The sequence below is a fragment of the Rhineura floridana genome, chromosome 19 (assembly GCF_030035675.1).
Source record: "Rhineura floridana isolate rRhiFlo1 chromosome 19, rRhiFlo1.hap2, whole genome shotgun sequence".
In the NCBI taxonomy this organism is placed as follows: Eukaryota; Metazoa; Chordata; class Lepidosauria; order Squamata; family Rhineuridae; genus Rhineura; species Rhineura floridana.
In genome coordinates this window covers 2648727-2661962 of record NC_084498.1, presented here as the reverse complement: position 1 = coordinate 2661962, position 13236 = coordinate 2648727, and the positions used below count along the sequence as shown (strand labels likewise).

The window sequence follows — 13236 nt, the reverse complement described above, 5'->3', positions numbered from 1 at the left end:
CAATAAATAAATAAATAAAATCTCTTAGAAGTGAATTTAAAAAAAAAAAAGCACACTCAAGCCGCTCCCACCCAGTTTTACAGGGAAAAGTGGCGGTGCTTGAGTAGCATCTTGTGCCCCCTTTTTCAGAAGAGAGACATAGAGACGCATTGGAACTGGCAGAAGAGGGAGTGTGTTTCTACCCCAGGGCAAGGGAGAGATCTTTGTGAAACTGGCCCAAGGAAAGGAACTTTGAGACAAAATGCCCCAAGAGGACCCCCTGTAGGGTTGACGCATCAGGCCGTTTTCAAGCAGACCATCTTCAAGGATGTAGCTCAGTTGGTCAACCACCAACGGGCCTTTGCCTGGTTGAAATGGTGATCTACACTCAGCTGAAGGACATTGATACGCTTGGACTGGATTAAGTCAGGTCTGGGGACCCTGGGGCCCTCCCATTATCCCTGGACAGAATGGCAAGAGGACAGGAGTTGTTGTTATGTGCCTTCAAGTCGATTACGACTTATGGCGACCCTATGAATCAGTGACCTCCATTAGCATCTGTCATGAACCACCCTGTTCAGATCCTGTAAGTTCAGGTCTGTGGCTTCCTTTATGGAATCAATCCATCTCTTGCTTGGCCTTCCCCTTTTTCTGCTCCCTTCTGTTTTTCCCAGCATTATTGTCTTCTCATGATGTGTCCAAAGTATGATAACCTCAGTTTCATCATTTTAGCTTCTAGTGATAGTTCTGGTTTAATTTGCTCTAACACCCAATTATTTGTCTTTTCCATGGTATACGCAAAGCTCTCCTCCAGCACCACATTTCAAATGAGTTGATTCTTCTCTTCTCCGCCTTTTTCACTGTCCAACTTTCACATCCATACATAGAGATTGGGAATACCATGGTCTGAATGATCCTGACTTTGGTGTTCAGTGGTACATCTTTGCATTTGAGGACCTTTTCTAGTTCTCTCACAGCTGCCCTCCCCAGTCCTAGCCTGATTTCTTGACTATTGTCTCCATTTTGGTTAATGACTGTGCCGAGGTATTGATAATCCTTGACAAGTTCAGTGTCCTCATTGTCAACTTTAAAGTTACATGAATCCTCTGTTGTCATTACTTTAATCTTCTTGACTACACAGAGGCAGTAGTTATTTATTCTATCACACATCTACACCTTGCTCTTCCTTAAAGAGTGATCTCATTTTATCCTAAAACGGCTAGGAAGTGGGCTAGCCAGATGTTGGGCCGTGCTTGTGAAACCCTGATCAACTACACAGCAGGCATTTGAACCTGTTGTTGGAAATGTCCAGGTGCAACTCAGCTTGCACCGAAGGCTGATGTGTCTGCTTGAGAAAGAGCAAACAGAGAGAGGAGCCTCCATGCTTCCTAGACTACCCTTTCCCTTCTAACCTGTGTTGATCTACCTTTCACTGCTAGAGTGACACTCTCAGGGATACTGACCTCCCTCCTCCTCTTTCTCTCTTCCACACCTCCCTTGGAGAGATCTTTTGGGATCTCTCTTCTCTTGAGATGGAGGAGCAAACATGCCTTGTTGCACCTCCACCTTAGTTAGCCAGAACTAGGGAACTTTCCCATCAACATGTACTTCCTTTAATAAATGCCAGTTTGTTGTTTTCGTAAAGCCAGTGTGAATTTTATCCAGGGTAAAGTGTGCTCCTTCACAAGCCCAGTGCCACCGGGCAGCCAGGTTGGGTCCTGGCTGTGGAGCCCTGTGGGGCCCCTCCTTAAAGTGAGAGTGTGAAACTCCCACTCAGTGATCCACAGCAGCGTTGGGTTGTGGGACTCAACGACCCAATGCTGCCATGAATCACAAAGCGGGAGCTTGCAGGTACCCCCATACACTTCCCCCCCCCATGCAAGAGGTGCAGGGTTTAAATAAGCCTGCCCACCCCATGTATCTGTTGCGTCAGTGCAGCGTGCACGCCCTGCATGCTATGTGCACATGCCTGCCATCACCCAAGATGGCAACAGGGGCATCCCTAAGGGGTTGATGCCCCCGTCACCATTTGGGTGATAGCATGCGTGCATGCACTGATGCGACAAGTGGTTGGGATGGGCGGGCTTATTTAAGCCCCGCGCCACCTGTATGGGGCAGGGATGTTCGGACATATGGTGCTGTGAGCTCGGGGCAGGCTGGTGCCTGAAAGCCCAGTTATACCTGGTGCCAGCCCTGCTTCATCAATGGGGATTCTGATAGAGTTCCGCTTCTGCCAGCACTCAGCTCTAATGCTAACAAAACCAAAGTCTCTTCTCTGGCTTAATTGTTACACTCTGTCCACTACATCAAACTGGCCCTGATAGAAAAAAAAGTGGCTAAATTTGCATCCAGTAAAAGTCTGTGACTTTCATGTAACCTAAATGGCTTGGGGCCAGATTACTTGAAGGACCATCTTGCCTGCCTTTTGCAATCGTCAGCAGAGTTCTTGCTCAGCGTCTCTTTGTCTTGAGAAGCACAGTTGGTTGACAAATAGGACAGAGCCCTCTCAGTGGCAGCACCCAGGCAGCGATGGAATTGCCTTCCTGGGAAAATTCAGTTAGCCCCCTTTTTTTTCGCCTTCAAGCAAACAGTCAAGATGGTCGTTTAGTTAGGCTTTTACCTTTTGCACCCTGATGCTACATTTGGTTTAATGTCACTCCAGTATTTAAAAAACTCTCAGATCTATTGTAGATGTTTACATTATAAGCCTCCTTGGGGACTCCTGTAGCCAAAAGGCGGACTATAAAGCTTAAATAAATGGCATTTGGAGCCAATAAATGCCCCAGCTAAGCAAGGCATTGCATTTTCTCAACTGTAGAACATCAAGCCCGGGGGGGGGGAGAAAATCAATACCCCTGCAACAGAAAAATTACCGGGGGGGGGCACCATCTGTATCCCATTCAACAGATGAGCAATAACTACTGTGCATTTGTAAGTCTTACGCTATAACCTGGTCATCTGGTCAGGCCCCACGGCAGTATCCATTTAGGAAGCTGCTTTGTATGTAATCAGACCATTTTGAAGATCCCAATTTGTCTGTAAATCCAATTAGCTCAAATTAAGCAGTTTGTATGATGGGATTCTTTTTGTCCTGGCAGTGTTTTTTTTTTTGCTATATCATCACAAGAAATGCCTCTGGACATCCAGGATAACCACTGGCTGGGAAGAGAGTTTCATTTGTTGCCCCTAAAACATTCTACATTGTCTGAACTCTGAAGTGAAGGACACGATTCCTGCCCCCCCCCCATTCCCTGTACTACAGCTGACTGGAGAGGCATCAGCTGAGTCTTGTTTCAAGACGGGGGGGGAGTGTCCTCCACTGCAGCTAAGAGCAGCAAGCTAGCTTAAGGGGGTATAAGGAACCTCACTGCCCTCCACCCCTCCCCAGCATCTGTCACCTGAGGCTGCTGCCTCAGTCTGCCTAATGGTGTGGCCGGCCAGCCCTACCTGCTCTGCTTCCATCCTATGATTCTTCTTTGAAGCTGCAACCCTAAACTCACTTATAGAGGCAACAGACCTCATTAAAGTCAGCAGTTTTAGGGTTGCAAAGCTGTTCCTTTCCCCCACAATTTCATTTTCACACTCCCTCAGACAGGCAGGAATTACGTGGCCTTTGGGGGGGGGGAGCTACATTTTCTAAAAATCACTGAAAATGCTGCAGGGCTGAGGGAGTCCTGAAGACAAAGAGGGAGACTCTTTGATGCAAAAGGATTTCTCACTCAAGGCCCCCCAAAGCAACACTTACCACCTCAGCCCCCTCCATCACGCTACAGAAATAACTAGCCCTCTCTCTCAGGAGCCAGCAGCTGCTGTGCAAAGGCACTTTATCTGCGCTTCCCGGCTGCCTGCACTTGGTCACTCACAGCAATGAGGGAGGAGGAGGAGGAGGAGGAGGAGGGTGCAGCTGTAGCTCATTCACTTTGCATTTAGGAGCCGGTGAAATTGCCAAAAAGCCCCTTCAGCTAAGACAATCCTGTGAAGCCCAAACCAAATGGATACCCGTAACTCCTATGGTGTTGATAACTCAAGGTTCCTCCATGATCATTTGGGCAGGACACAATTGGGGCCAGTGGAGTTCAATGACACAAGGAAGAATCCTTGTTTCGCCATTTATTTATTTTAGTTGCAACCCTACATACACTCACCTGCACTTACTTCCAGGTAGGGATGGAATGTTCTGTCAATTTCAGTTCTCTCAGTGTCTCATTTTTCTAATGTTAAATTCAGTTCTCCACATTTCTGCAGCAATTTGCCTTTTTTAAAAAAATCCTCATGAAAATTCTTCAGTATTTTAGTGTGAATTTCTCATACTCAATACATTTTGTATGCAAGTTTGACTAATGTGCACATTTTTGCAAGCCATTTCACCTAACAAGATGCATTTTCTATGTCATTTTCACCACTATATTCTTTTTCTGCACACATTCCCCTAATATATGCATTTTTGTAAACATCAGTTGGAGAAGTGCATCGCAAAATCCTGATAAGTGCAAATTTCAAAGGATGGCTGAAAATGTTTTGGTTCTCATAATTGCTTTGGAAAGTGCAAATTTGATAAATTTGTCTTTAAATGCAAACTGAATTGAATTTCTCCCTCCCCCATTTCTGAGTAGACTTGCATAAGATGACACGTTTAAAAACGTTCTAGCTGAAGATGAGAGAACATACATATCAAACATGCATACCAAAGACAACAAAACAACTTGAGGGCATCCTGTGACATCACAGAAGCACAACCAATAAGCAGAGCTTGGAAAAGTTACTTTTTTGAACTGCGACTCCCATCAGCCCCAGCCAGCATGGCCACTGGATTGGGGTGATGGGAGTTGAAGTTCAAAAAAGTAAATTTTCCAGGCTCTGCCAATAAGGTAGTATGTCCCCCTCTCCTGTGTCTTTATCAGCAGCCAGATATACTGCCATTAAACAGGTGAATATTTATCTGTCACTTATTCCTTAGCCAAGCAAACCTCTTGGTGTTTAATGTCTGTGAGTTTAGCTGCTAAACGCAAATGAGCAGATATATATCTTTAAGTGACATCTCTAGGTAGGACCTTTTTGCCTCCCTTAATGTCATTATGATGTAAAAGGCTCTAGAGAACTATGGCCTTAATGCAAACGTTGCTTTTACCAGCAAGTGGCCACTAAAGTGATACCTCACTTAACAGTTCAATAAATGAACTGATTCTGTCCTCCGCTGTTCATGGCTGGTTGCGTTAGGAAATGAGATTTTATAACAGCCTGGCTGGAAGCTGGAAAATCAGCAAAGCAAATAAATGACCCAGCCCTGGCTAGATTTACTGCACTGTCCTCTCTGGGTCATATCTGGCTTTGGAGAAGCAACAAGGAGAAAGAGGGTTTTTTTAAAAGGATTTTTAAAAAGTGGGTTAGAAAATTTAAATGTAATGGAACTTTAACAATGCAATCTTGTGTGTGTCTACTCAGAAATAAGCCCCATTGTGTTCAAAGGGAATTACTCCCAGGTAAGCATGTGCAGGAGTGTGGCCTCAATAGCTTTAGCCCATGGTAGATCCCCTTAGCCACAAAGGCCATACTCCAAATCTCTTTTTTACCTCCACCTCCAGATTGTAAATTGGTGAGGCATGTTCTAGAGTAGTCCCTGTCTTGCTTGTGCTCCTCTAATAACTCTTTTTACAAAATCACATTTAGTTTTTAATTAATGCTGCTGTTGTTATAAATGTTGCATTCATTTTTCCTGCACAATTTAAATGAATCTCCTTCACAGGATTCTAGGATACTCCAAATCTCCCAGGCACATTTCACTCCCCTGCCCATTCACCATAATGGATTGGGGAAGTCTATGGTGGCCCTCCTGATGTTGTTGGGCTATAGCTCCCATCCTCCCTGTCTGTTGGCCATCCTGACTGAGGCTGATGGGAGTTAAGAGCCCAACAACATCTGAAGGGCCTCCACACGTTCCCAATGTCTCCTGTAATATGTTACAAGAAAGCAAGAGCATCAGCTTGCAGAGGCCTGCAGCGAATGATGACCTGCACCATTTTGTGTGATCTATATAATTATCTTGAGCTTGTAATTTGCTTTACAGTCTTTAGACATGATCCATAATGCTGTTCCATGGCTTGCAACACCAAATAGCACTGTGTTGGCAGCTAGAGATGGGGGAGAAATTTGATTCAGTTCGCATTTAAATTCAGATTTAGCAAATCTGCACTTTCCAAAACAAGATGAGAAGAGAAACTCAACCATTCAATTTTGCGATGCAGTTCACTAACTAAGCAATGTTTGCAAACATGTCTGTATTAGGGGAAAGGGTGCATAAAAATCAATATATTTATGAAAATACCAAAATACAGTATATTAGGAGAAATTGCTTGCAAAAATGTGTACATTAGTCAAATGAGTTCTTTTTTTAATTCCTAATTGCTGTAGAAATGTGGAGAACCAAATTTAAGATTGAAAAGAATGAGAAGCGGAAAAAACCAAAACTGAGATATTCTTCCATCACTAGATGGGCCACAAAAAGACATCCTGGGCACTTGTGGCCTCATCAACACCAGAGATCGCCTGGACCTGTTCCTTCTGGTAAAACTGTTGCAGGCAGGAAGACCAACTTCAAGAGCCCCTCATCAGGAATTGCAAGTCCTAGGTTTGAGATAAATGCTCTGGTGGGGCTCCCTCTTCCTCTTTCATTTCCCACAATGCTCCAGAGCAATGCTATATCTGGGACACTGTGGGAAATTTAAATAGCCGCCCTCCACTGCCACCATCATGGAAAGCTACCGCCAGTGAGTGGCCCAGGGCTGGGGCTCCAAGAACTGCTCCAGGATGGCAGAAGATGACAGAGGGCCTGCCTGGTTGAGGATGTTGCAAGAGGCTGGACCAGCTCTGTACAAACATCTGTTGCTGTTGTTAACAATGCTGTAGCGCCATGTATAGTACTACACAAGGAATAGAGTGATTGATCTCTGCCTTGCAGAGCTCACAATGCAAAACTCTACACAGGGGATAAAAACAGAGGAAGTGGGGAAGTGGAGGTAGAGCTGAAAGTTGGTTCTGCAGTTCCAGTCTCTAACTCTCTTGGGCTTCGTTGCTTGCATAGTAGCAGTAGCGCACAAGTACAACACCACTGTTGGGTCCTTTTATGGATAGTGTTATGGGCTGTGCCTTTTCTCCATCAACCCTGTGAAGGAGCTCAGTATTATTTTCCTTTTTACAGATGCACACCCACCCTCCAACAGTTAACAGATGAGAACAGAACTGGCCTGTAACACCTTTATATCAAAAGATCATTGCCTCCAACGACCAGGAGACACTGCGGAAGTAGCCCTGTAGCCAGCCTTTCTTCTTAGGTGGGCAGCCACATTTCTAGGCAGGGCATTTGGGAGGGGGAGGGAGGCATACAGTGCCAGCCAATTCCCACCACCACCACCACCACTGGTGGAGAGGATGTGAGGGCCAGACCAGGGGAAGGGAAAGGCAGTAATCTTCCCCCTCACTCCTCCTCCATCCAGAGAGAGTGTTAACTTGCATAATGGGCTATGTAAAGGTCAATTTAAAGTGGACCACAGATGTCTCTTAAACTAAAGGCATCTTGTTTTGACACATTTGGTTGGAAATATCGACAAGCATAGTAGAAAGCTGCATCAGTTGATACTCCATCCATTCGTATATCTGGGACCATTCTTGTCAGAAATTATGTGCTTTGGGTATGAATAAGTTTGAATTGTTTCACTTTTTTTGAGAGAGACATAGATCCCCAGGAATACCAGGCTCAAAAGATTGACTTTGCCTATAGCAACAGTTCCCTTTCACCTGTGGTCTGTCCCTGTGTTGATTCTTCATGAACTGAACTACTTTGGTAAAGACAGTGAGCTGCTGAGCTTGGCTTTGATGCTACATTAGGCATCTCAGTTTTAAATTCCACTTAAAAAGCATAGCTTGTGCGGGGGGTGCGCACCCCTTTGCCCCCCTGACTACGTGGCTGTGAAGTCAATATTTTGTTTGCTCATTTACTTTGCAATGAACCTGCTCTCTGTTGCTTTAAATGATGAGGGTGTTGTTCTTTGGGTGAAAGATATAGTAGAAGGCAAATATTCTTGTCCTAATACAAGCATGGTAACAATAGTTCAAGACATGCCTCCACAGCTGGGGTGCGGAATATGCTGTCCCCAGGGAGGCATTCCTGGCACCTTCTCTACCCATCTTTAGGCACCAGGCAAAGACCTTCCTTTTTACTCAGGCCTTTGTTATGCTGTCTTAGTCCTTGTTTGTTTGGGTTTTTATATTTTGTATACGGTGTGTTTTTAAAAACATTGTTTTAGGTTATATATTTTTTAATGTGCTGTAAGTCACCTGGACCACTGGGTATGAGGTGACTAACAAACAAAGAAATAATAACCTGCATGTGCTGGGTGCATTAATGTTCATGTGCATGAATTTAGATGCATGTACACTAGAGGTTAGATACATCCCCTCATTTTAAAAAGACCCTGGGAACGGGAGGTAACCTCTAGCAACTCATATTAACAGACTGTTAATAAGACATGCACACCCCTTCACAAAAAAGGCAATGACAGGAATGTATAGGGGAGAGGAGGGTGGGACCAGATGAGGATCCATGACAAACACCTGCCCAAGTCCCTGCAGATCCAGCTCCCACTCTGTAGCCACTGAGGCACACGACAGCCAAGAAGTGAACTAAGCATTGGCAAAGGTGCTTGGTAACAAAACCACTGGCTGGCGGGAACAGCCTTCTAGGTCTCCAAACCTCTCCACCATTACAGCCTTGCCCCATTGCTGAAATTACCTGTGCAGCCATCCTGAATGCCGTTTCAACCAATGGGTCCAGCTAAGCCATTCAGAACTTGCTTTGTGAGTTGTTAGGGTCCATCTAGCATAGCATTACATGATTCTGTTAGTTGCGAGAAATGACTTCTCCGTCCCAGCGGAGAACTCTCAATAATTCATATTGTGTGTCAGTGGCTTTGCCTGCTGAGTGCTGGGGAGGCACGTATTGGCTGGTTCGCCAGATAAGAACAAGAAACCGAATCTTCTGCGAGATTATATTGCAGCCACTGCTGATCTTTGATTAGCCACAGTTACATTACAGACTAATTACTAACCATGGAAATAAGCCAGAAATCACGAAATAGATCATGTAGAAAACTTCAGCCATTCCTTGGAGCATCCTCCCCCCTTGGCTCATCACCCTAAATCACTATAATTGTCAGCTCAGTGAGTTTTTTAGAAGCCAAGGAAGTCAAATGAAGGGGCAGGCTTTACAGTGAATAATGTATAACAAGTGAGCAAAGTTACAGGATCCCATTCCCCAAGTTTGATCCAAGAGAGGTGATGCTTGAAAATTAAAGGTGCAGAGAACTGGGCTGATGTTGAGACAAAGATGTTAATGTTTAATATACTCAATAATTCAAAGACCTCATAATTCTGACTTCCATTTCTTACCAGAGATATAAACAGAAAACTGCTGAACTTTGCTCAGTCCCATCAGTGTTGGCCCTCCTCTGTTGTGGGCCCTTGGGCAAACACATTTGGGGGTGGCCTTCCAATATAAGGCTCATTCACACGGGAGCTAAATTTCGCAGTAGACGCAGCTTTTGCCATCGCAATAGATTTGCAAGGTTCACACTTCCTACCTTCAAATCCACTGTTTTCCTTTCACGCAAGTAGGCATTCCTCTGGAAAGGTTTAGTATTGCTGTTTCCTTGTGGCCTCGCCCCTAATTTTACATGTTTACTCCTTCTGGAGTATGGATATTGCTAATGGAGAAGGGGAGGGTTTTTTGTCAGTTTCATTGTTTCTTGTCAATTGCACGCCTCTTCCTTCCCAGAGAGTGGGGGTGCAATTGACACGAAACTGTATGAAACTGAATAGAGGGGGGAGTGAGTGAAAGGCAAAGTAGGCGGCAGCTGCTGCAGCTTTTGTGGGCGGCAGAGAGAGAGGGAGCTAGCAATAGGGCATAAGAGAGCCCGCCCACTAAGCACCTACACTGAGAAGCGCAGCGAAGCTGAGACGGTTTTTCCTTTTTTTTCCTTTTTGCATTAGAATTGGGTTGGGTTGATACGGGAAAACTGATAGCTGCTGATTGCCTGCAACATCATGTGAACTATGCAAACTAAACAGGGATGCAAGTAGCACCAATCTCACAGGAAGTCACCGTGTGAACCAGCCCTTAGTTTGTTGATGGGAGAGGGCACACACAGAGCAAAGCAAATTCATCTGTCCACTCCGCCAACAGTAGTGTTCATATGAGGTACCCCAAAGTTTCTGGAAACTTCCACTTAGGAGAACTGAGGCAATCATTCCAGATCATAAACACAAAACAGGCTCCGGCAGGAGGGCTAGGGAGAGGCAAATCTGTCCCTTTCAGTTAACTCAGGTTCTCAGATTTCCAATCTTAAATTCAATTCTTTCCACATCGGTTTGTGATTTTTTCTAAAAAAAGCCCTCATGAAGATTCATCAGCAATTTAGTGTGAATTTCTCCCAATATACACATTTTGTATGCACCTTTCTCCAGTGTACATATTTTTGCAAGGCAGTTTACCCCAATTTGATGTATTTCCATATGTTATTTTCACTAATACATGCATTTTATACACATTCCCCTTACATATGTATTTTTGTAAATATTGTTCCGTTGGCAAATTGTACTGCAAAACAATCCCCCCCAAAATAATAATTATTCTGAAACATTTAAACAACATTTGGTTGCGAACTGTAGTCTCTGTCTTACTTTGAAACTGAATATTTTATTGGATTTTCTTCAGTTTTTTATATTGATCTAAGGGATTATTTAAGACCCTCTGTGGCACAGAGTGGTAAGTGGTGGTAACGCAGCCGAAGCTCTGCTCACGGCCGGAGTTCGATTACAACGGAAGGAGGAAGTCGAATCTCCGGTAAAAGGGGTCGAGGTCCACTCAGCCTTCCATCCATCTGTGGTCGGTAAAATGAGTACCCGGCCTATGCTGGGGGGTAAAGAAAGGCCGGGGACGGAACTGGCAATCCCACCCCATATATACGGTCTGCCTAGTAAACGTCGCAAGATGTCGCCCTAAGAGTCGGAAACGACTCACACTACAAGTGCGGGGACACCTTTACTTTAAGGGATTATTTAAGCAGCAGATGAACTCAGCAACTTAAAGAGCCAGAGACAGGAGAAATGACTTGAAGCTATGGATGGAAAGATCCATCGCTTTCGGTCCTCTCCGTTTCTCATTTTCCCAGTCTTAAATTTAGCCCTCCACATTTCTGCAGCAATTTGCAATTTTTAAAAAAATCCTCATGAAAATTCTTCAGCATATTAGTGCAAATTTCTCCTAATAACACAATTTAGGCAATTTTGACTAATGTACGCATTTTTGCAAGCAATTCCTCCTAATATGATGCATTTTTCTAGGTCATTTCACCAATATATCCATGTATATGCACACCTTCCCCTAACATATGCATTTTTGTAAAAATTGTTTGGTTGGCAAACTGAATCGCAAAATTCAAACAAATATAAATTTCAAAGGATTGCTGTGTTTCAGTTCTCATATTGTTTTGGAAAGTGTGAATTTGATAGATTTGGCTTGAAATGCAAGCTGATTCTAATTTCTTGCCCATCTCGAAGCATATTTTAGGCAGACATAACTGAGACAGGCACTGCTGTTGACTATAGAAATTACTGCTGTGCTAAAGGAAAAAACAGCCAGAACAAGGGGGAGACAATGAATGTTAATGGCTAACATTATCACCCCAGTGACACAGATGTATTTCAGCAATTTAGAGCAAAGTTATTTATGTTAACAATAATGTCAATTACAAAAAAATTCAGTATTGGTAACAGCCACACAGGTTCGCAGCAAGCAAAGTCTAAAATCATTGCAGAATCATTGCAGATTTGAGAATTTTTGCATAGTTCTTTACCAAGTCCAACTTTAGCAGAAATTCTCCAACATCCCTAGCTGGGATGTAGCCTACTGTACAAAGGTACGGGTGATCCCTCTTACCCCACCCAGGCCTGGCATGCAATTCCTGGAAGACTGCATACCTTGTGGCCCTTGGCCTGGGAAGAGATAGAAAAACACTTTCTGGGGACGGGAGAACTTCTGTGCAAACTTGCTTAGGATTGCACTGTAAATTACTTAATCACTTCTTTTCTTTTTAATTACTTAATCACTTAACTGCTAATCCTAGTAACCGAATTATGTGACATAGGGTAGCTTACAGTCCCAGCCAGCATGTTTAGGTCCTTTGCACTCTGTCTGCACATGTGAAGTTTCTCTCTAAATCAGGGCTCCCCAACATTTGGGGCCTGGGGGCATATTTGGAAACCAAAGGAACTGTTGTGGGCACCACAGAAGACTAATTTCACAGAAGAAAAACTGGCAATGCTCACAATCCTCCCAAAACAGGCAAAATATCAACACACAAAAACACAAATCAGAGGAAGTTGCCCCCCAAACAGGTAACTCCTCCCATACCAACAATCCCACCCAAAAAACCAAAAAAAATGAGCAACCCAACAACCACCGAAAACTCATTTTTAAAAATAAATTTAAAAAATTGAGAGGGCCAGGGGGGCCTTGCTGGGTACAAAGGGGAATGTCGCTATCCTGGGAACTTCAGTTCTCAGGTTGAGATCTTGCACTTTAACTCTTGGAAATCTGCAGTTCTTGAAGGCCAGATGCCCAAGGAAGGCTTTTCGAACCAGACTTCAGATCTAACCCTAGTCCTGCTCCCCAGTGTGCTCCCCATAGGGCAATGTGCCAGAGGTGCCACTCAGGAACACACCACATTTTCCTGGCAAATGCTGTAATTATTCCTGTTAACATTTTACAGTCTGTGATCAGCTTCGTGCTATCCTACCTCCCTGCAAAGAGGTCTCCATCACCTATTATTATTTCCAAGAGTTCGGATTCCTGCCTTCCTCTGACTTGATGAATGACTTTTAAGCAACCTAATACCCATTGTCTCGCACACCCATTTCATTGCCAGTTGTCTTGAGTGACCAGATCTGAACAGTATTGTTTGCAGTCAGACAAAATGGAAATAGGAATTCGTTACCCTGTGCCTGGATCTCACTTGTTTGAATTTAATTGAATTCTTGCTTGTGCTAAAACGGCTATCAATTATTCACAGCTGCATTCATTACTTCTAAATATTACAAGCAATAAGTAGGGTTTTATTGCACTGTTAAGGATGCAGGCAAATAAATACGCCTGGTTTTTGCATTTTAAATCTACATGCTTGACCAGTCGTCAAGTCCCGGAATGAT

At 44.0% G+C, this 13236-nt stretch overlaps 1 protein-coding gene across 2 annotated transcripts in view; it reads right to left on the bottom strand.

The window, feature by feature from the left end:
- Positions 1-3844, bottom strand: part of MYO1H (myosin IH) — a 101390-nt gene extending 97546 nt beyond the window's left edge. The window contains exon 1 of one of the 2 annotated variants that reach the window (XM_061602283.1): positions 3725-3844. In XM_061602283.1, the coding sequence (XP_061458267.1) occupies positions 3725-3742 (18 nt within the window). In that variant the 5' untranslated portion in view covers positions 3743-3844. The remainder of the gene's footprint in view (positions 1-3724) is intronic. The other variant, XM_061602285.1, reaches the window with a different exon arrangement.
- Positions 3845-13236: the final 9392 nt, after the last annotated feature.